This window comes from Tachypleus tridentatus, chromosome 8 (genome assembly GCF_004210375.1).
Source record: "Tachypleus tridentatus isolate NWPU-2018 chromosome 8, ASM421037v1, whole genome shotgun sequence".
NCBI lineage: Eukaryota > Metazoa > Arthropoda > Merostomata > Xiphosura > Limulidae > Tachypleus > Tachypleus tridentatus.
This window is the reverse complement of record NC_134832.1, coordinates 3,976,584-4,002,037: the sequence shown is the minus strand read 5'-3', so window position 1 is coordinate 4,002,037 and position 25,454 is coordinate 3,976,584. Positions and strand designations below refer to the sequence as shown.

Genomic DNA, 25,454 nt, shown 5'->3' with positions numbered 1-25,454 from the left:
AGCATGGGGTGTAACCTCAATAGGTATATCCCCAATTGCCTTTGAATTCAAGAGGAGTTCACTGTGTTGGGATGTGGATGTTTCAACCAATATGTCACCAGATCGAAGTTTCTTTACTGATTTTGGAGAGCCAGCAAGTCCCTCTAGTCCCTTTTGAATAAAAAAAGGGGACATTTGCCCTACAGGTTTTTCCGAAAGAGAATGTAATATAAGAAAATGAGGTACGTGTGTTACTGATGTTGAAGATTGCTGTTCTGAGTATTCAAGACATGGTCGCTTACCCATTGACTGTTTTTTTACAATTTTATTTAAATTTTTTAGAGGATCCATAGGAAAAAGGAAAAAATTTCGGTACCCACTGACTCCACCCACCATGGAGCCCTACAAGGGGACGCACTACAAAGTCATGCAAGGACAATGCAGCAACGCCAGGGTTTCGTGAGCACTATACCCAAACACCAGCATCAGGCACAATGTCCAAAATACCCGTTGAGAACTTCCAACACTGGTGCTTGGTTGACTCTAGCCCAAGTGGACTAGCCGATTGACCCAAGGGGGGCCACCCAAAGGTCGCCCGTCTACAAGAATTCGAGGCCAAAGTGGTGTGTTAGGGTTGGACCCCTCAACCACCAGGATCCTCTCCTCCCCTTCACGGGTCGCCACGCACGGCAAACACGTGGGTGGATGTTTAGATCCCAGAGAAGGTAACCAGATAGAACAGAACCTTCCCTGGGAGGTCCCCTCACCACGTGCATATATTTAAAAGTTAAGTTTTTAATGTTAAATCAATGTGAGAATGAAAAAAATTTTTGATATCCGTTTAGTTTTCCTTGCAAATCTATTTTGAAGTGACTCAAGTATTTTGTGTGTGTGTGTATTTCAGTTTCATTAATTACATACAATCAAACGATACCATCCCAGTCCAGCCACACTTAACATACAATTTGCTGCAATAAGCAAGTTACATACATAAATACAACAGATGCGGCCTGATCTAGTCAAGCTTATTACTTACAATATAAGGATCAAATTGTAGCTTACTCTTAGCTTTATAAAAGGGTGGTAGCCTGAAATGTTACTATTATAAGCACATCTATTACTAGAAGTATTTACTTTAGTTTGTTTTCCACACATTTTCATTTATGTTGAGTGGTTACGGTAGATGATATAACTCACTGTATAATAAGAATAGAGCCAGATATGTTCTAGGTGCCAAATGTATTCAGACATAATACGAACAGCTAAGTAACAAAATGATCTTGCCAAACAAATTACTTACAGCTTGTTAACACGAGCCATATCCAACCAAATGTGTTTTATGTGATGTTGAGGAGGTAAAAATTGGTTGAGATAGTCAATAGCAAAAGTAAATTCATCTCCTAGAATGCTTTCATGTCTCCTAGTTTCTCGTTTCTTCACCAAATTTAGACAGATAATAGGAGCTCCATAGCGACGCAGCAATTGGTTGAAATGTTGTCCAGCAGTATATGAAAAGGGATCACATTTGTCCACTGGAAGTCAAAACAAATTTGTTTTATTCTTTTTTAATTGTAAGATGGAACTAAAACTCAACATATAAATTATAAAACAAAATAATTATCAACCAGGAATACAATATTTAAGACAGGAAATAAGGTTTGTTCAAAATAACACCAATAGACATTTTTTTTTACAATACCATCTTAACATAACATGCTCACTCTATAATCCATTAAAAAACAGAATAGGCACTGTTTTCCTTCGCTAAGGGTTTTGAATATAATCATAAACTGATAAAGACAAATACAATAACAAATTATAGGCTTCTAAACTGTGGTATACAGGCATATAAAATGTTTTATACCTTGTTTAGTTGCTTTATTCATTTATTCTCTATATAACAGATAGTATCTAATCTGTCTGAGAAGATGTTAATCTATGATTCATTTAAGTACAGCTGCAATATCTTTTGCTGGCTGAAAAGATGATGTCTGTATGTTTTTGCATGAAGACACAAGTGTAGAGGACGACATATTAAAAGTCTTTTTTCTGCCTTTCATCTTCACTGACCTGACGATAAAAGGTGGAAGAGTTTCAAAACGTCATCCTCTACACTTGTGTCTCCACAACAGGCAGTTGCCATCTATTATACAAAGTTTCATTCAAAACCTATTATAATTTAACACTCTCACTATTGACTCAGTCAAATTGAATAAGTTCATGACCCCAATTGACCTTTATAATTTTCATACTAGAACTTCTAATATGTTTTGTATATCTTCATGAAGTTCCACAAGCTTTCAGTAACAACCGAGTCTTTTTTAGACAAAATATCAGAAGTATTTTCATAAAAACTTCCTCTGTGAATGTAAGGAATAAAACTGTTGACTACTCCAAGTGTAGAGTGATTTAAGTTAAGATTAAAAATACTTTTCATTTGACAAATTTGAAAATTGTCAAATTTCATTTGAATAATTTCTAAACCTCCTAAACATATGCACAATGTGATAACATTCATGTGATATTTTGTATCATTGACTGATAACAGAGACATATGCACCATATGATAACTTCTAAGTGATATTTTGCATTATTGACCAATAACAGACATATGCACCATGCGATAACTTTTAAGTGATAATTTTGCATTATTGACCAATAACAGAGACACATGCATTATTGTGATAACTTCCAAGTGACATTTTGTATAATTGGCCAATAATAGAGACATATGCACCATGTGATAACTTCCAAGTGACATTTTGTATTATTGACTGATAAGAGAGCCATATGCACCATGTGACAACTTCTACATAATATTTTGTATTACTGACTACTAACAAAGATGTATGCACCATGTAATGACTTCCAAGTGGTATTCTGTATTATTGAATGGTAACAGAGATGTTACACAATGTGATATTTCCTGCAAGATATTTCACATCGTTAATTAGAAACAGAAATGTATGCACAATGGTACAAAGTGCATGTTTATGGACTTACACATTACTTTTTCACATTAAAGAAAAATTTAAATCAGTACTTTTTTTTATAAACATTTTTCTCTACATCTTATGGATAAGAAAAAAGTATTGTCCTGTAGTTAGTTTGTGTATGAAAATGAAAAACCATTAGTAATTCCCTCAGTAACCTTAATGTAACTGATATAAAATGTTACATTAAAATTAAAAACTTATATGTAACCTACAGGAAATAGGAGGCTTGGGCACCATCTTAGAAATATCCTGGGACCAATGAGAAGGGACAGACCCTCTCATTTGGACAAAAGCAGTGAAATGTCCCAAAGTAAATGATGAAACTGAAGAATCATGAATAATCTGTTCAGTTTCCACTTCATTAGCAACATGACCCTGGAATAACAATTTCTTTGCTTAATCACTGTCTTAGTAATTAAATACTCATTTAAATATGTTTATCCATCCTAAACGTAAATTAATTTAAACAGAGGAGTTGTAACACTGTCAACATAGCCTACACTTCTATTACTTCTCTTTAGCATATTCCTGTACTTTTATTTATATTATTGAAAGCAAATACCTTTCATCAATTTTCTTGTCACAAACTTACTATTAATTAATGAAATAATGCAAAGTTGGTCATGTGATAAACTTCAAAAACACTGGTTATCTTCATTCATTTTAGTAACTAGATAAAACATATTATAAACAATAATTCAAAACCAACAATTAGATAATTGAACCTTTTAAAAATCATATTTATACAACTACTTTCCATAATAAAGCCTTAGGAATGCTTTAATTTTCTTTAAGTTTGTTTTAATGTAATAACATCTATAAGTTGAATAACTATCATTTTTACATGTTATCATTCTATCCTTTGCAGGTCTGAAAAGAAGACAGAAAATCAATACTGTCAAACAATCATTGAATTGATATAATTATTCTTTTATAAATGGTAATACAAGCAGTTTTAAATACATCACCGTTTCTATGAATTACATACGGACTTTCTAACCACTCACAAATAAACTAAAGTTATAATTTTCCTACAATGAAAATGTATTTCTGATATGTATTTCCTTCAGCTTACAAGATTAGCTATTTTCATTTGTTGCTGATCTATATTCAAACTTTTTATTATGCATGTCATAAGCCTTTCATACATCCCTATCAGAATCAAATAATTCCAATGCGTCTCTCACGCAAATCATCATGCATCACTTCTCCTCCATTAAGAGCATAGCACACTCATATGACACATTTAGCTCCCTCTATGCTTCTATACTGAACTATTACTTTGGAAGATGAAGAAAACGCTGGAATGAGTGTGGAGGAAGTATGGGTAGTATGACTGTAGGGAAGTACCTATCAGAAAAACATTTTTGGTATAGGAAAATTATAGCTTCCAATATGGTACTTCTCTTCCTTCACAAGATTAGCTTGTCAATCACTCACTGACTAGAGAGAGGGACCAGTGTAAAGGAAGAATACCATCTAAAGCATGTATGTGTGTGTGTTTTCTTATAGCAAAGCCACAGTGGGCTATCTGCTGAGTCCACCAAGGGGAATCGAAACAAAAATATCTCTATAGATGACAGAGTCAGATCTGAAAACCCAAAGAGGGGAACCAGAACACTTCTGATCATATACTTTTTACCCATTTGTGTAAATATGTAAGAAATAAAGGTGGAAAATGAGAGGAGCACATCTGATTGGGAGAAAATGTAGTAAAAAAGTGATACTAACTGAAGAAAAATACAGTAACTCAATCCCACAATAAGTTGGTAAATGAGGATGCATCTGATGGTGTCGAGTGTCTATGGTAAAGCAGACCATGGGTATCAACATCTGAGCAAGGGTAAGAAGAAGATCATATTATTTTCATCTCAAACCCATGAACCAGGAAACTGAAAATCACTCTGATTCCTAGGCATGACACAGGATAATCTCTGGGCAATCAATTTGGGAAGTCTACTGCATGCAATAAGCTCCTGCAACTGTGAAACAGGTTGAAAATATTCATAGGGCAATAACAATCACACAATAAAAGAATGAGAGAGAGCAAAGTATAGAAATAAACAATCCCGTGTATCCTTGCTTGACCCACAACACAGAAAAAGAATTAAGAGAGGAAGATAGTCAACCCAAAACTGTATGAAAACTTAAGTTGATTGACTCAGTCTAAATCTAAATCAAGCCTGCAGTTTACAAACATCCATGCAAGGGTAGGATGAAGGCTCCTAAACAAAGGGGTGAACTGCATTTTGACATCTTAATCCACTGTATGGTTAACTGCAGATCAGAGGATATTAAGTTATCTACACTGGCAGAACACTACTACCTTACTCTGAAATGAATGGTTATAGCCATTGTATGTGAAACCAATACAGCATAGTGCCTTCATAATCAGTCACCCCAGCAACTTGGAACTGGTAAGGACTCCTGTACTCAACTAGAAGAAAGGGTGGGCTGAGAAAGCATTAGAGAGCCAAAGAAACATTGGCACCTAAGACAGTGCAATGAATGATCAAGAAACTCTATTTTGAAAAGTGGACCATACCAATTTATTCAATCAAGGCAGAAATGAGCAGCTATCCCTTTCCATTTTATCTATGAATATGAAGTTATGGGTGATAGAGTTGGAATCAGGCCAATTTTTGATGCAAATATCACAACATTAAACACTTATAAGCAATCTTATGAAACATTCAATCTCAAAAGTGGACATTTGAAGCCATGGAAAGGAAAGTGCTAATCAACATAGCATACAGTTCTGATTTAACATTAAAGAATACCTGGGCAGACACCACTCATCACAGAGCAGGATCTATGTAGTGAAGGGATGAAGAATGAGCCTCTCAAAGAGATGAAAGCAGTAATAAAGACTTCTCCTTTGTTAGAGTCACACTGAAGGCTAAAGTACAGCCACAGGTGGAAGACAAAAACCAGTGGAAACCAAATTTGCAATATGATGTACCTAACGGGAAAAGAATGTGTTACAGTTTGTCCACATGAACAATCGTAAGATATACTCCAAAGGCCAATAAAGATGAGGAATGAGGGAAAAGGTAAAGTAACACAGAACCGAGTGCAGTGGGAAGAGAAGAACAAAGAGGAATAAGCCAACTGGATCAAACAGCAAATTCAAATGGTTAGGCTAAAGGGGAGCAATCTCTGAATGAAGAGAGTTTCCGTAGGATGAAGAAATGGGAGTGGGAACCACAGAAGGAAGCCATTTGTGCAATATAGCAATGAAGGGCATCCAAAGGACATAATAGTCAAATTGGGATGTGGGTAGAGATGAGAAATAGAGGGAAGAAAAACAGGCAAAAAAGATGAGTTATCCTCATATGGGTATGGGAGGAAGTAACAATCAGGATAAAGAAGAAGGCAGATGTGGTGGTAACATGTGTATGTAACGTAGATGGCAAACCGGTCAGACAACCACAGGCCAAAAGAATAAGAAAAGATGCCTTGAGGGACAGGTGAAACAAATTACACAAGGAAACAGGTTCGAACAGAGGTAAAAAAATGGAATAAAGGATCGCATTAACATTCCAATCTGGAAGGGCAAGTGACTGAATCTTGAAGGAATGGATTAATATGGTGAGTGCTGGGATAAAACCACTTAATAATTGGAAATCAAAGAGACAAAAGACTTCTGGTTGAAAAGCCACATGAGCAACATGTAGACACCAGAAACTGTACTATGAATCATCAAAAAAAATGACAAACCTTGGCACTGTGAAAGGAAGGGATAAATGAGACACCAGATGTGAAAGGGTAGATTGTTGCTGGACAGATGCTCCTGCAACTCCAAGGGTTGCAGGACACTATGCAAATCCCAGAGATAAGGACCAGGTAAATAATTTCGAAGTAAGACACCATCATGATTTTAAAAATTCCCAACAACAGATAAATCATGTTTACAAATACAGAGCCAAAGATGATAAATGGAGGGAAAAGATGTCCCCAGAAAATCCCTCAGGATTTCTGTGAAGAATCTCAGGCAGGAGAGAAATTGTGGAAAGGTACCACAAAAGAGTCATGACAGAAAGACAGAGGCAGGAAAATTGGTCCTGGATGAGCATAATGAAAGATTTGGGTCCTGCTCCCCCAAATAGGTAAAACAATCTAAACAATTGTCGGTCATGATATGGATAGTCAGCTATATGATATGAGAGAGCAGACCAATCCAAAGCCTGGGGGGTCAAGGCATAATAACACAATTACCCAACTGAGGGAGAAATCATTCAGCAAGATCCTGAATATTGAAGGTGGAACAAAAAAACAATTCGTGCAAGAATGAAGAAATTGGGTCATAAGATGTAGAAACAAGGAGTAAAACATGATATATCTGAAAAATAAACTCTAAATAAAACATAGAAAGCCAAACAGAATCCTCAGGAAGGGTATGGAAAGGCACAGTAATTCCAGGAGATGGAAGCAGATGATTAAAGTCCTTCTCAGCCTGCCCAGGTTCCAAATGTACAGCAGGAAGTGCAGCAATGTCTGGAGATAAAGATTAACTCATATAACATTCAATCCCACTGTGAATAAACATAAATAAATCTCCCAATGTGTTACCAGCACCTGAAGCCTGTGAGACACCCAATGTGGTGATATTAACTTTGGAATTTATGTTGTATCAGTCAAAAAAAAGCATTTGAAGTAAGAAATAAATGCAACTGGAATAAAGACAATAGACCCTAAATGCTTTAAAAACAATGAGTATGTGAAATTAAACCACTTCAAGAGTGAATTAAATCTAAAACACTAATTAAGATGAAAAAAGAAAGATGTGTGAGTGCAAGCCCTGCCAAATGAGAAGTGATAGTTCAGTAGATGCAAGTAGAGGAAGTCACGTGAGTGTATTATGCTCTTATTAGAGGAGAACTGATGCACAATGATTTGCATGAGATATATTGATAGAACCATCTGATTTCAATAGGGATGCATAAGGCTTGTGGCATACTTAATAAAAAGTTGTCATATAGAGGGCAGCAACAAATGGGAACAGCTCTAAAAATAAAACTATCACTTGGAAACACAACCATTAACATGAGCAGAAACATCACATTCCTTGGCGTCACTTTCGACACAAAACTAACATGGAAAAAACACCTAAACAATATACACTCATCAATCAGAAAAAGGATTTCATATCTAAAGACTATAACTGGTAAACAATCGAAATGCGCACTGAACACCATTATACAAATATACAAGGCTTACATCCGTCCACTAATAGAGTACGGATGTCAAGTAACATACAATATGTCAAACAACACACTCCAAAAAATCCAAGTGCAACAAAACAGAATATTAAAATCCGCATTCAGTTTACCATCATTTACGCCAACAAATTATCTACACCAAATTAGTAATTTACCAACTATAAGAGATAGAATAACAGAACTTTCTCTCAAATATTATCTAAAAGCAGAAAATAGAAACAAACTAACGGCATCACTACACAAATTATCAAGTGCACCAACAAAATACATATCACCTTACAACATATTTCAAGAATCACAATCCACTCAACAAAGAATCTAAATAAATAAAATCCATGTTATTAACATGAATTCCTTTTTTTTCAGGTACAGGGCACACGACAGGCAAAACTTTCGGTGCCTGTCGTGTGAAAGTGGGTTTTCTCGGGGCACTCCCGTTTCCCTCCACATCAAAATCTTTGGGCATTGGATTTCTAGATCCCAGCCCAGGCAACTCTTTTGCCATACCCTCAATCGTGCCGTTTGATTTGATCTGGATTTGAATGAATTACATTCATGTTCACATCTGCCTAACTTTTTCCTTTCGGGACAGGTCCCGGCCTTTCTTTCCACTGCTGCCTTTGCCTCCACCCAAAACAACATTTAGAGAGACATCCTCCACCCAAAAAGTCAAGAATAATAGTGATAATTAATTTATTAAAATAATAATAAAAAAAAACAACCACCACTTAATCTTAATAACAATCCACGAAAGGGGACGAAGAGGAACCACAAGGTTCCTGAACACCCCAGTTGGAGAGAGAACTCTTCTGATTTCTCTCTCTCTAAACTGAACCCCTACCACGTTAGTTTAGTTTAGTTAGTTTAGGGAACAGCTAACCTTGTGAATGGAGAGAAGTACCACAGTGGAAAAAAATTAAATGTGGTTTCTTATTTGGAACTTCTTCTGACATTTCCTTAAACTAGAATACTTCACAAAATGCTATTATTTTTTATTCACAAAGTATACCTACTTCACAGTTGGAGCCTCGTTTCAAAAATCTGGTACCAGCAAACTTCTGAGATCTTCTGGCAATTAAAGTCAGATATAGTGGTTTCCCATAAACACTAATATCTTTTTTTTTAAGGATAACATATACATAATAAAGTCAATTTCAGTATTGCATGATTTAAAAATAAAGTGACATTTTATAATTTTAAAACATTCAGTGTAATTTTAAAAAATGACAAAAGTGGTCATTCTAGTTTTCATTTATGCATAACTCTGAGAAATCTTGCCTGTATACAATACACTTATCAATTTACTTACAAATTTTCTGCCTATCTAAAATTATAGACTTAGGTTTCTTACAAAATTTAATTACCATCATTTGAGAACATAATTCTCTATCTCTTTCACATGATTATCCTTGTCTGTTAATGATATTATTACTATAAGTTTCATTCCTACCTTTTTATGATGCCCCAACATGTCTGAACAATTACTGAAAAACAGCTTTGAAAACAGCTACAAGCAACATTTAAATATATTTTGACAGAGCAAGTTATAAACCACTTGTTTAGTGTATAATTGATAAAGTGGTTAAGCAGTATTTTATGCGATTTTTTTTTTAGGAAAGTGACTAGACATAACTTTTACACAGATAAGATAAGACCTCAACGGTAAGTTTAAAAAACTTAAGAAAACAATCAGAAGTATGAATAGCTTATTCATGTCTTGTTTTTCATATATAATTATCCTTCAGTGTCAGTATTTTAATCACTTCAGCCTTCCATTAACATCCTTTTATAATATTACTAAATGTCAGTAATGTAGAGCAGTGTTGAAAAATAACTAAAACAAATTTTAAATATATATATATATGGAAGCTGCAGAATATTTTTTTCATATATGGCAAGGCATTAGATAGGCTCATTTAGATTTTGTATGATAAATGATGGCAAAATAATCTAATGAACCAAATTCTTATTTAATGTTAAAATTATTGTAATCAAATAAAGCACAAAAAAATGCTAACAACCAGTTGAAAACAAACTGTATTTATTACATATATATACATATCTTGACCAAGATTACCTTTAGCAAAAATCAAGATACCTAGCCTTACAGATAATGATGACGCCATTTTGAAAACTGAGGTCACCATAAATCTTTTTTTAGTGGCAAACCATGTACTTTTATGATTAATAGCCAGCAGCAATGAATACTGAAACTGGCAAAATAAAGTATGTAAAGAAAAATAATACTGAAATTCGTTGAAGTTGAAAATTGAATTGATAATTTCTGATTAACAATAATTTGAATTCTAAAACAAAGAAATGCTTTTTTTTTTGTGAACAGTCTCTCACAATATTTTGGAAATCTCACAATGCAAACAATAATAATAACACTAGTCAGGTTATATTAATTTTCTTACAGAGGAAACAGGATACTGTTAAGTAAGTTTGTACACTTTCATTCCATTTGGTTAGCATCACTTGCACAGATAGAATGAAAAACTTTAAGAACATAAGTGACACCAAAAAAGTTGGAGACATTGTATTTATATTAGGCTATTTATTAAAATAAATAAATCCTTACCATTTGGGCAAAAGATTTTGTCAATATTGAATATAGTAATGTGGTTGACAATTTTTGTACAAAATACTAATAATTAAGTAAATAATCAAAGTAAATAAGTAAGTAATTTATTTGTGAAATAAGTATATAAGTAAGTAAAAAAAAAAAAATTGTGTTATTAATTCTCACCATGATTCTCACTTGTAAATGATTATCATATAGTTGAAAAAAGTGAATATTTTCCTAAGCTGAAAATGTATTTCCAATAGATACTTACCCCCTCCCATAATAAAGCTTTCTTGACTTATACTGTTCCCTCTATAGGTGCAAATATTTGCGCACTGCTAGCCTTGATACTTCCACTTAGTTATGCATAATAACACTAAAATGATTATCCAGCAACTTTACACCAATAGGAGGGTGATAACTAGTGCCTTCTGCAATCTTGTAGCTGTTAACCACTTTGAGATTGGTCAGATCATACTAAGCCACACTGGAAGTGGGAAAAGCAGGTAGGAAATGTGAGGAAAGATAAATATCTGATGGAAATACATTTTCATTTAGGAAACCATGCTGTACAAGGAATTAAAAACAACACACACACAGATAGGAGACTGCACCACTTCTAAGCCAGGCATACACTTTGTCCATTAGTAATGGGTGGAAAGATGGAGGGATCCTAAGAAAAAATTATAGAAATATTTACAGACTGTAAATACGAGTTCAATCTCAACCAACACCAGGTACCATCTGCAATTGTACATCAGGTATGCTGTAGGAAGAGGGTTCTCTACCTTTCATGTAAAATACTGGTAATTGCATTAAAAAGGAGCTTTTGTACCAGAAATTTCATCCACATGCACTCACCTCCAACACAAGATTCACTGGGAACCAACAATTGGCAGATGGTAAGAAGTGGCTCAGATGGGTGTTCTTTTCAGTCCAAAACATGACTGCATTAGGAGTTTTTCTTTCAATCTGCAGAAGGAGGGGGTACCTAGGCTTACACATGCAAGAATTTATAAATCTCATCCACCTATAACCAACACCAGATCTACAGGGAACTGACATCCTGAGGATAGTAGGAAGAAAGACTGCTATTTGTGGTTACACCTTCAGTCCAAAACCTAATAATCCAGTCTGCAGTAGGAAGAGGGTACTATCCAAATACACATAAGGACTTATGTGGCTGGTCCAGCCTCAACCAACACTTGATATATAACAAACGAAAGACATCCAGTAGATGGTAGGAAAAAAACTGTCTCAGCTGGAGGGGCAAATTGCAATATATAGTAGAGTTCTGTATCCAACACCTGGTCATATGATTTTCAGTTTACCATGCTTTTCCTGAGTTAAAATGCTCCCTAGGCCCACTAGGTTTTCATCACAGATTACTTTGGTTTTAGTGTTTAGATGAAAATACACCCAAAATTCTGTAAATGCCATTTTAGATTTCAATGCATCAAATGTCTCCTGTTGTTGGCTGTTCTAAACAAATCTAATATTTTTGCAAGTTAACTATGCAATGGTTCTGAAATATGAGCACTGAAATTTATGAAGCCTAGAAAACCATGAACTTCCACCAGTGTTTTGGAAATGTTTATGTCTTTGACAGATTGAACACGAGTAGTGGTTAGACTAATACTTTTCTTGAATAACAAATGTCTCATGAACATGCACTGTGGAAGTTTGAACTGTACTTATCTTTGTTTAGCATCAAATCTTTCTCTTTATGATGACAAAAAACCTTTTCAAGTCTATGATCATGTTTACTAAATCCATATAACAATATTGAATGCAATATTCTTAGCACTTTCACATCCCAGCAAAGTTTGCTTCATAATACGCTGATAAGTTTTAGGATGTGAACGAATAAAGAACAAAGTAATTTGTAATGATAAAGACCTTTGTTGTGTTACAAATGTTATCTCTCTGGATTTTTCACTGAGCTCAGCCTGATGATAGACCCAGAGGAGATCTAGTTTACTGAATACAGTAGTCACATCATTCATGTTGTGCAACACCTTATCTAATGTCAGGATCAGATGTTTCTCACAATGCAGTGCCTCATTAGATCTCTGAATATCTATTCATATCCTTACCTTACCCAAAGGTTTGGGAACAACAATCACAGGACTAATCCTCAGAGTAGGACCTAATACTTTTTCACTTGTATCCTTCTCTTCTAGCCCATTTAATTTTTATCTGACTTTCTGATGAAAATTAAATGGACTGATTGTACTACAGGCTTCACTGTATCATCAATTTTGTAGCTCTAATTGATAATCTCTTAATTTACCAATATCTAATTGTAACACAGTATTACAGCCCAACAATGACTGACTTGGATCTTTAGCTATGTAAAACTCATTGTTTAATCATTTTGTTCTTAAGAGATTTAACATAAGTGTTGTTGGGGAATTCTTTTCCCTATTTCAATCAGAATTTTACCTCCATACACATAAAGGACCTTGCAAGCAACACCTGGTATGCATGAAATATAATGTTGTCTGAGATAATTCTAAATGCTTTCATTTACAGAATTACAGCTCATACTAGAGTCTATAAGTATTATCAATGACACTCTGACCACTACCAAGGTCTTGTCATTATTGATTAACAAAACAAACACATTTTCTAGTAACCCTGTACCATCATGCAAATCATGACCAGCCGTATAATTCACCACTTTTATTATAAGGAGAATGGTTATCCTCTTTTGAAACATTCTTTGTCTTGCCATGAAATGCTCTTAAAAATGGCATATTTATTGTTAATCTTGTCTTTAACCATGTGACAATTGTGAGTTACGTGATTTGTACAATAACAGTGATAACAACAAACCAGTGATCTTCCTTTGGCATGAGTCAGTTTTATATATTGCAATAGAATGCAGCTTTGACGTACTGTGCTTATCACACACACTCGTGGTTTGTACAGTTTCTACTCCATTGTGTTCTTTCTATCCAAGCTGGCTGCTCGTCTGCTACTTAACTGATCTGTAGCACCTTTTTTAAAGTTATACCTTCTTGTCTCAAGAATCTTCTATATAAGCTATGAAATTTACACTTATCTATAACTTGATCCCTGATCTGTTATTATTTACATTTCTGTATTCACACGATAAATTCTAAGTTAAGTAACATAACCATCAATATTCTTGCCATTTTGCTGAACATGTTTTGAAACATGTATTTAAAATGTGCTATTCTTTAGCAGGTTAAAATAAGTGTCAAACGAATCTGGTGTCTGTGAAAATCAAGAAACTGTTCTGGCATGCAGGAGAATAAAAACTCTTTTCTACCAAACATCACCTATTGCAGTCAAATAATAGGTGAACTATTCTTTCCAGCATTTCCACAATTGAGAAATACTGTTTTGATTAATGCAGTCAAAAGCCACAAGAAAAGTCAAATTTAATATTCTAGACATACTTAGCTAGAAAGTTGAATCCCATTGTCATTGTCAAATGAAATGTTTTCTCAGTAAAGACCCTCACACACTGGATATGCTCTTGGCACTGTGCTCTTCAAAAACTGTCTGTCTCGGTAAATATCTGTAATACATAAGCCCAAGTGGTGCTAGTAGTGTAAACAATGTGTTTTACATGATATAAATACATTATAAATAAAACACAAAGTGACAGTGCAAATATTACAGGTGTGATAAAAAGGAATGACAGCTTTGAGAGAAGCCCATGTCTCAAAAAGAGAGAGAACCTCTCACATAGTAACAGAAGGAAATGATGAGATGCTGCATACAAGAAATTCCATAGTTCACAAAAGAAATGGAACATGTAGGTCCTGATGGAGGAGAAAGTTGAAAAACACCCCAAGATGAAACAAAATACTACTCCATTTTGACAAGTCAGCTTACCATGACAGTGTCCTGGAGAAGAAACTGAGGATGTAAAACTGAGTCATTTTGTAAGGAAACAAGAAACAGCCATATCTTCATAAAACAATGGAAATGAAGGCCCCCAGAAATGAACCAGGTGGGCAAAACATTGGATCCCAAGGAGCAGGGAAGGTAATGGAATTGTGAGAAAGAGAGAAAAATGAGTGGAAGTAGAAGACCATATTTACTAAAACAAATTTCAGAACCCAGCCCTGTCCCAAGAAGGGTACTTAGAGTAATATATATATATATATACAAGAAAAGGTAATAAAATTATTGTGGTCCAATCCCCACATAGGGAGAAGAGACACCAGCATTGTGAATCCAAATAAGGGAAGTTGGAATGAAGATAATCAAAAGCAGGATTGTCTACATTATATGGGGGTCGTGACATACCGACCACAAAATACAAATGCTCTCCAAAATAACTTGCATGAATACTGATGTCCAGGAAAGAAGAAAACTAAAATAATGCCACAAAGGTCAGATCCTGAGAAGAGCAGAGGTGGAACACAAGGAATGTAAGATAAGGGCGTAACATACCTCAGTAATCAAATCCACTAAAAGGGAAAGAGGTCTGAGCAAGTCCCCCAAAATGACACACTTCTAACAGGCATATTCAATAGAGGAAAAATAGTTATCCAAATCCAACATTTTTCAGATCATTGAAAACATTAATAGGACAATAATCAATTTGTGGCATGAAACTGGTCAACTACTGACAGACCAGAGCCATCACTTCATGGAGTCAGGATTCTGACCCACTGGAAGAAATAAGTAATTCTCCTACAGCAGTTGTTGAAATTGAGAGTGCATAACTCATGAAATTGAAAGGAGCAATGGCAGATTGTCTGTTCTGAAAAAGTATGGCCCATCGAGGAAGGAAAACATAACCCCAGTTGGGATGCTTTGGTCAGGAACAAAGTTTCAAAGCATATAGTAGAGACAGTTGCAAACAGTGGAGGTGCAAAGAAGGTTCATGAGACTATGTATAAGCTCTGAACTGGAAAAGATTGTAAAGCCCCAGTGCAGAGCCGAAGTACTTGATGATGATTGGGGTCCAGCATCTTTAAGGCCAAGGTCCTGGCAGACCTATAGACTAGTGATTCATAGTCGAGTTTCAATCAAACAAGAGCATGATATATCTTTAGCATAGAATATCAATCCACTCCCAAAGAGGTGGAAGAGAGGACATGGAGGATGTTCACTGCTCTTGTACATTTGACCCATAGCTGCTTGATGTGAGGTATAAAGGTCAGCTTACAGTCAAAGATAAGCCCCAAAAACTCATGTACCACAAGCAGCACAACGTTACCAATACAGAGTTCAGGATCAGGGTGAATACCCTGTTGGGAGCAAAAGTGCATGCAAACAGTTTTAGAGAGAGAGAAAAATTAAAGCCATATGCTATGATCCTCTTCAGTAAATGATTGAGGGCAGTCTGTAGCTACTGCTCAATAAACCTCATGTTTGATGACTGACATGAAATGTGAAAGTTGTTGACGTAAAGCCCGTTTGCAATGGTACAAGGAAGTTGTTAAGTGATGGCCATTAATCTTTATACTGAAAAGTGTGACACTCAAAACAGCCCTGGGGGACTCCAAGTTCCTGTAGAAAAGAACGGGAAAGTGTCAAACCCACACAAACTTGGAATCAACTGTACATTAAAAAATGTTTAATTAAAATGGGTAAATGGCCATATATATGGAGGTCTCGCAAAATGCCATACCTCCATGTTCTATCATAAGCCTTCTCAATGTCAAAGAATATTGATACAAGATGTTGTCATTTGAGAAAGGCTTCCCTGACTGATGTTTCAAGTCGAATCAGGTGGTCAATGGTGGAGCACTATCATTGGAACTCATGCTGGGTGAGCAAGAGGAGGTTGTTTGATTTAAGGAACCAAACAAGATGAGCAGTAGTTTGAAGAAATCTTGGGATCCTTACCACGCTTAGAGAAAGGTAGAACAGTAAGCCAGATGTGGTTAAAAACAATCAGAAGAATAGTAAAAGAAGCAGAAGATAGATGGTGCAGCATTTCATAGTTTACATCATCAGGTCAAGCCGATGTACTGCCAGACCGATGAAGGAACAGTTTGAGTTCCACCAGTGTAAAGAGATGATTATAGTGATAGAGACGATCAGTTCGAAAGAAAAGAGATGATCACTCTGCCTGAGACTTGATAGCTATGAAGATTGAGGAAGATACAGATGTGCTAAATACTCGGCAAAAGCCTTCACCTAGAGTATCGGTGATGCTCCGAGTATCAGCTACTTCCTAGCCACCAGAGAGCAAGATCGAAAGGGGGACAGAATTACACTGCCCACTGACCTTTCGAATCTTGTCCCATATGAGTTTGAAACTGGTGGTAGAAGATATGTTGGTTGTGAACTTAATGAAAGATTCCTTCTGGCTTTGACATCTTACCCACCAAGCATGTGCACGGGCCTGCTGAAAAGAGATGCAGTGCGAGAGTGTGGGGTACCTATGAAAAGAATCCCAAATCCGTTTTTGAGCCTTCTGTGCCATGTGGGAGGCAGGATTCCACCATGGCCAAGAATATCGTGGAAAACATGTTGAGGTTTTAGGAATACATTAAACAGCTGCTTCTATAATACAGCCAGTTACTGCTGCCACACAGTCGTCTATTGATGGCTTATAGACAATGAACGAATCAAGTTCTGTGAGAGCAGTGAAAGAGGGCCAGTTTGCTTGATTCAGCTTCCACCGAGACATGCAGGTTGGGTGGCATTGACCACAGCCATTCTCTCTCAAAATTATAGGAAAATGATCACTGTCTTGTGAATTATTGTCAACCCTCCATAAAAAATGGGAGAATAGTGAATGGGAGCAAATTGAGAGATCAATAGTAGTAAAGAACAGACTAGGTATATGTAAATAAGTAGAGAAACTGCTATTGAAAAGAGAAAGGTTGTGATCAGAGAGCATACTCTCTATGGAGTGACCCTTCCTATCAATATCAGCTCTTCCCCAGAGGGGATGATGTCCATTAAAGTTCCCCAGGATTAAAAAAGGAGATGGCAATTGTTCAATGAAGGCATCAAAGTCTGATTGATCATAGGTCTCTCCAGGAAATAGGTAGAGAGAACAAACAGTGATGGCACGACGCAAGCAAACATGGATGGCTACAGCCTGTAAGGGTGTGTCGAGTGGCAAAGACAGGGTGGGCACATGCTGATCAACCAATAATGCAACCCCTCTATGCACTCGTCCATCACTTAGATGTCATTTCTATTTAAAGAAAACCGTCGAAAGGTGACTGTATCAGCAGGTTTCAGAAATGTTTCCTGTGAGGAAAGACATACAGGGTGGTAGGAAGAAATCAATGTTTTGATGTCATCCAGATCAGAATGTAAACCTCGACAGTTCCATTGTATCAAAGTTGCCATTTTTATTTATGTGTAGACAAATTTGGTAGAGAACTCTTCTGTTCAGGACCATGCCTTTTTCCTTTACTGTCTTTATACCAGGGAGACCGATTGACCTCCATTGATACTGCCCTGGGTCGATTGGGCAGGTCTTTGCTGTGAAGAGTATTCCAGTGACTGAGGACATGAATGAATGATCGTTTTGCATCTTGGGGTGGAAGAAGAAGATGTACCCGAGGAAATGCCCGTACCCAAAACCAAAGGAAGTGGATCTTGGGATTTGCTGAAATGTATGTTAGGGACAGAAATGGGTGTTGAAGTTGATTCTTCAACTTTTTAACCATGGAGGTCAAAAGACTTTTCATTTGGTTTGAGAACGATTCTTTTGGAGTCACAGAGAAATGCATCTGCACTCCCACTGTAGATGTGGAATGAAGTGCAGCACCATACGTCCGAAATGAAGTGGTGGACAGCAACTTTTGAGACTCAGGGTATGTAATATTTTGAATCATTTTCAAATGCTGCACCTCTTTTTCTTCCAACCATTTAGGGCAAGAACAAAAGTAGGACTGGTGATAGCCATTGCAATTGATGCAATGAGGGTTCATTTCACATTCATAGGCATCGTGGTCCTTGCCACCTCAACGAGCACACATCAAGGAACTACGACATGACGTCTTTCAGTGACCAAACTGCTGACACTGGAAACATCAGAGAGGGTTTGGACTGTATGGCCATACCCTGCAATTGAGATAACCTGCCTTAATGTTGGCAGGTGGACGTGGTGAAGTAAACGTCAGAATGAGGACGTTGGTCAGCATTGTAATTCCATCTTTGCAAGTAGAGATATCCCTCACTGCAGAACCTCCTTGGGTGGAAAAACCAGTAAGAATCTTTGACTCTGGGATGTTCTTCAAATTCCTCTCAACAATAATTCCTCATGACGAATTCAAAGTAGCATGAGGTGTAACCTCAATAGGTATATCCCCAATTACCTTTGAATGCAACAGGAGTTCACTGTGTTGAGATATGGATGTTTCTACCAATATGTCACTAGTTCGAAACTTCTTTACTGACTTTGGAGAGCCAGTAAGTCCCTTTCGTCCCTTCTGAATGAAAAAGGGACACATCTGCCATAAAGGTTTGTCTGAAAATGTAGTATAAGAAAATGAGATACAATAGATGTTACAGATACTGAAGATTGCTGTTCAAAATTTTCAAGACATGGTCGTTTACCTATGGATTGTTTTTTATTATTTTATTTAAATTTTTATTTGGAGGATCCATAATGAAAAAGGAATATTTTGGTCCCTACTAACCCCACCCATCATGGAGCCGTACAAGGGGACGCACAACAATATCAAACAAGGACACTGCAGCAACACCAGGGTTTCGTGAGCATTATACCCAAACACCAGCATTAGATACAATGTCTACAATACCTGTTGAAAACTTTCAACACTAGTACTTGGTTGACCCTAGCCTAAGTGGAGCAGCTGACTGACCCAAGAGGGGTCACCCCAAGGCCGACCGTCTACAGGAATTCAAGGCCAAAGTGGTTTGTTAGGGTTGGACCCCTCAACCACCAGGATCCTCTCCTCCCCTTCATGGGTCACCATGCATGGCAAACATGTGGGTGGATGGTTAGATCCCAGAGGAGGTAAACTGAAAGAACAGAACCTTCCCTGGTAGGTCCCCTCACCACGTACAGGAATCCACACCAAGGGACAGATCAGGTGAAAATGATAACTGGAGATAAAAGACATTCTCTATCTGAGACTATGAAAAGACTAGTAACTGGTTGAGAGCTGATAGATAAATAACCAGATGTCAGTTCTTGGTCTTCTTGAGGACTACAAAGACACAAGAGTAAGAACCTGCATGTTTGATCAGATCTAAAATCACAAATTAAAGATGTTAAAAGATAAGGACCAGAAGGAGAATAAAAGAAAACAGGAAAAGAGAGAGGGAGAATCTTCCTCAATATGCAAAGTGCTACTTTAGGCAAACCCAGGTAGGGAGAATGGGAGTAGGCCCAGTGTGCATGAAAAAACTCGCATGTTGCACAATAGCTGTAACATCCTCAACAGCTTCCATAAGCCATACTAGAAACAGAAGAAGTATTTTTAACTTCATCACCCTTACCTTAGCTTGATAATTCATAATAATCTTCAATGCTTTGGAAACAAAAATAAGATACAATTAAACTTAAGGTCTTTTCACAAATGTAAATCTCAGGTAACTCAGACTGGAGAATTAAAACATATGTACAAGACCATGCCAAGGAAAAGAATTAAGTTAATATGAGTGCAAATGCTTAAGAGGTGTTATTATGCATGAAGATAGTGTCACATTCCTATTGGTGGAGGACACTTTTTTGCAGCATGATGATATCATGCATCATGCACAAGAAAAGTTTGTGTTAAACACACACATTTTAGATAGGAGTTAACTCAAAGCTACTAACATACAAATCTCATAGGCAGACATGCAAGGGATATAGCTATTCTGTCCATACCAGTGAGGTATTATCCCAGATTTAGTGTTTTTGATTATTACCTATTCCATTATTCCAAGAATCAATTAACTGAAATTAATGACTGAAATAAATGTCACAAAATTAGGCAGCTAACCCAAATCATGGTTTCTAATTATTGCTATTTTCAATTATTCAACCTATCAAAATACTGCTATTACATTTGTCTGTTGTTAAACACAAAACTATATAATGGGCAATAACTGCTCTGCTCTGTTTTACAATTATAAATTCTTTTTGTACAGGCCCAGCATATCCAGGTTGGTTAAGGCGTTCAACTCGTAATCTGAGGGTCACAGGTTCGAATCAACGTCACACTAAACATGCTCACCCTTTCAGCCGTGGGAGCATAATAATGTGACAGTCAAACCCACTATTCATTGGTAAAAGAGGAGTTGCCCAAGATCTGGCAGTGGGTGGTGATGACTAGTTGCCTTCCCTCTAGTCTTACACTGCTAAATCAGCAGTAATCCATTAATGGGTTTTAATTGCAAATACCACTAATTACTCTAGACAGTAATTCTTCTAATCATGTGACATGAGGTCATGTATGGGTGGAGACACGATAATCCTTTCAAAGTGACAGAAAGAGAAGGAAAATTATGTGAGAAACACAACTCTGAAAATAATATTGTAAATGGATCACACATGTATATCAACTATAAACCTATGTTTTGAAATTGTCATTACAAAATGACAAATTATTAATCTTTCTTACTCATAAACATTGTTTAATGAGCATTATAAGGGTTATGTGTGCTTAAATTTGGTATTTATATTTAAATTTTTATGCAACACCTAAAAAGTGCTCAGTGGTTTAGAAAGGGTTTATGGGGCACTGAACTCTATCAGAGCACAATGAACAATTCTGAGTGTGATCTAACGTTTTGCTTATGTATAATCCTTTTTTATGGTTAGATAACCACATTGTACAGAATCCTACATGTTCCTTTTCTAACACTTATACAAAACTTGTTAAAAATCATTTTATTCTCGGAACAAGAATAATTTATAATTCATAAATGGCAAAACAATTATCATTCTCTAAACTACTTCAAATACCCCATGTAATGAGAATTTAAGGATAAACTGTAACTAGAAGAAAAACTACCTTATTAATGTATTGTGATGAATATACTTTAAGTGTACTCTTCTGAGTTTCTTAGGAGAAAGATGTAAAAGTTTTATGGGTGGTTACTTTTTCTCAGAATCTTAAAGATATTACTTTCAGTAATCTTATAGTTTATTCACTGATTTTTGTGAATTTCTTAATTTAATAAAAACTAGATCTCTGTAATGTCTTAATAGCTAAAACTAAACAAAGGATACTTGACTGTCCAATAAAGCCATGAATGATATATAATTTCCAGTCTGAATGTATGTCAAAAGGCTCTAACAGTTCTGTGTTCCACACAAATTTCCAATGAGGTTTACATCGGACTCCATAATGATGCCCTAGATGAAGCAAAAGATGTTTTAATAGTGTTAAAACAAATCATACACAAAGTTCAATGCTTATTGTTTCCCAGAGTTTATAAAAATTTATAAATATAAATTGGGAATTCATAAAAAATAGAAAAATTTTAAAAAATCAGATAAACATGCATGAATTAGAATGTCATAAGGAATGCAAAAAATGGAAAAAAATACTGTGAAGAATACCTTGAAGTAAAATTTCCTTTTATCTTAGATAAAATTAAGTTGTAACTTGTTATACTTAAAAAATATAGTATCAATGCCAGCTGTTTTTCAATATTTTACTGTTGCATTTGCTTTTTTCCCCCACACAACCATTATATTTACTAAACCAGGTAGTTTTGTGCTTGAGGTTTCATGTAAACAAGTTTGGAGTACAAAGGCTTCCACTCACAACAAAGTCGAACATGTTACGTATGTATATAGCCATATAAGTCAACTTTTTAAATAGGTCATGAGCATTCACAGAATTTCACATAGTAATTCTGCCCAAGTGTTTATGCAAAATACCCAGCCAATTTTGCTCCAGGCTTGTGAGAGAAAAAATATAAATAATAATAAAATAAAATAATAATGAAATAAATACCAGAATAAATCACTACATACAAGAGTACAGAAATCTACTATGGTAGTTGTCTGTTATTAAACACTCACTAAAATAGTCACAGAAAACTATGCAGAAACAAAGTGGAACAGCAAACAATGAAGTACAGTGATCTCGAGAAATGATGAAACCTCAATGTGGCAGTTTGATTAATGTGTTATAAGTTGCACAAATTATTTTATAATTAATACACATTATTTAAACACTGGATTTTTTCAATGGCAGAAAGTAGAGGATTTAGACAAATTCTTCAGGGCAATTAAACAAAGATGGTTGAATTAATTTTAAAAACTATCCTATGGCACACTTCATACAGCATTCATTACTACTGTCCTGGTTTTAGTAAAAAAATTCATTCCTGTTTTTTCTGTAGTAGCTTGTAAAACTAGAATTGATAAAAATAAGGATTAAGACACTGTTATAAGTACACACATTGTATACTCCAATAAAATTGTTTCAGACTAGTATAATAGTAGTTAAATGTCTTATACATTTACACAATTCTTGAATGACTTCAAAGAGATTATGTTGATAGTGAAGATCTCAAAACATTTTAGAGGGTAGAAATCTTGAATTTCATGAATCAACCTAAAAATAGCTCTACAACCTTTGCAGAAGTTTGTTTAGCAGCTGGAAGAGATTTTGGCACAGTATGCCTAGCCATTTTTGCTGTAGGTTTGGTGTTTAAATGGCTTTGAAAAGAAGTTTGATCTATAATGATAAAAGCTGATAAAATCCCTCCTTCTCTTTCAAGAATCAGCATTAAAATAAGTCCCATGACTTGAAAAAAAGTCATTTTAGTAGGTTTGCCTACGTTTTAATAAAATATCGAAGAGCTATTTTTTGCTGTAGACTTGTGGAACAAGAATAATACAAATAATGAAAAAAACAATATGAAGAACAAATGAATGAATTTCAAATTTTGTTTAACAATCAGAAAATTAACTTTTTTGCTATTATCAATATCTTAGGACCCTTAACTATTGAGACAGAAGTTTTATTCTTTCAAGAACAAATCTGCCTTTACGTTTTTTGCCAATCTGTTTAATTGGTCACTCTGAAATTCCTGGCCAATTCCTATTATATACCACTATCATGGTTCATGATGAAATATGAAGGATTACTTGAAAGTTTTTGAAAACGTTGTTTGATGTACAGCTAAAAACAAGGGAACAAATCTCAAAGATAAATAATCTTAAGACAAGCAAACACCTATATTTATGATTTACGAGATAAAATGCATATAAATATGAAATTACATACACATATTTGTGTAGAAAAAAAGTTCTACTTAAATGCCACACTTCAATTAGGACATCCTTTTCCTTTTAAAATTGTCAATAATTCTCTAGTATATTTGCTATTAGATAACTTATAACCAATGGAAGTGAAGATTAATTTACTGAATGGGATGAAGCTAATAGCCATTGAAATTACAAGGTTGGTTAAAATGATTAGCCTGTGTGAAATATCTATGAATACAAAGATCAGTGACAAAAGCTGTATTATATGTATGCAGTATAACAAAGAAGAAAAATCTCTGCCTGTGAACAAGGCTAAAATGAATGGGTTCACTAAGAAAAGCCTTCCAGTAATACCTCAGATTTATCTATAACATACCTCAAGCAGCTAGAGAATGAAGTGAGTGTTTATGTTCTTCCATATGAAAGATATACTGGTCAAGTTGCGAGACAGTGTCTATGAATTTCTATGCAACACATCTGTTGAAACAGGCTATGGAAAATGAATCATCATCATACACTAAAGAATTTATGGAAACCCTGTTTTGGACATGACAGCCTTACAGCAGATCCTTCTACAATAGAAGCTACACTGTTGGGTTGTAATTAAAATGCACAGTCATTAGACTGAGTACTACCAAATGTAGCAACATGTAATGACATGATGAGGTCCTAAAATTGTTTTATTAAAACATACTCAACTTTTCTAGCACTTTTAGATACAAAGCTTTTGATATAGAACAATGGCAATTCAGTTTGGTGCATAAAATGTGAATGATTAGTATACAGAGGTTACATTCCTAAAGATAAGTTATATTTATGAGCTAAAATCTGCACCCCACAGACACTAAATTATGGAACTTCAGAAACACAACATTTTACCTTCTTCTGAATCTTTAGTTGAAGAATCTTGATGTTCATCTGTTTGTCGAAGTTCTGACCAGACTTCACTTTCACTACCAGTAGAACTGTAAGAGTCTTCTGGACCAGTGGATTTACTCTGCCAAATTTTTTGATGATGTTTGTTGCCTGAAGACTGTTAAAATATTGCTATTACTTTCAAGGTCTATTAATAAAAACTGATGAAGCACAATAACTTTATTTGTTGCAAAATAATATTGTTACAAAATAAGAGAAAATAAGTTTTAATAAAGCATTTTAATTAGCCATATACAGTTTTCTCAGAATGAAAAAGGGAAATATATATTTGCATACATTAGCACTTCAATTACATATTCGTTTTTATATGCCATTCTTATCAATACCTTTCATTTAATACCAAATATAGTTAGAAAACCAAGAAATGTAACCACAAAATTTTAACTAAAAACATACTTAAAGCAGCCAAAAACAATGTTCACATTGGCACTGTCTTTAAAACAAATTACATGTAGTTTGTGCATTTTTTTCAGCTTGAAGTATAAAATTTACCAAAATCCTGTAAACAATTAGCAAAATTTGTGCAAAGTTTTATAACTCTTTGCATTTAACCCTTTCTGGGTTCAAGATATGTTGCTGAAGGTATACTTAACTGAAAAGCATGAAACTAGATA

The 25,454-nt window shown here is 35.3% G+C and overlaps 1 protein-coding gene across 12 annotated transcripts in view; it reads right to left on the bottom strand.

Annotated features, from left to right (window-relative positions):
- Positions 1-25,454, bottom strand: part of FIG4 (polyphosphoinositide phosphatase FIG4) — a 124,496-nt gene that overhangs the window by 67,477 nt on the left and 31,565 nt on the right. For all 12 annotated transcript variants that reach the window (XR_013032274.1, XR_013032272.1, XR_013032275.1 and 9 more), the window contains 5 exons: positions 24,784-24,937; positions 21,910-22,035; positions 9,211-9,311; positions 3,188-3,350; positions 1,280-1,511 (listed from right to left, as the gene is read on the bottom strand). Coding sequence is in view for 6 of the 12 variants with exons in the window: in XM_076517342.1 (XP_076373457.1) it covers positions 1,280-1,511; positions 3,188-3,350; positions 9,211-9,311; positions 21,910-22,035; positions 24,784-24,937 (776 nt within the window). In the remaining 6 variants the exon portion in view is untranslated. The remainder of the gene's footprint in view (positions 1-1,279; positions 1,512-3,187; positions 3,351-9,210; positions 9,312-21,909; positions 22,036-24,783; positions 24,938-25,454) is intronic.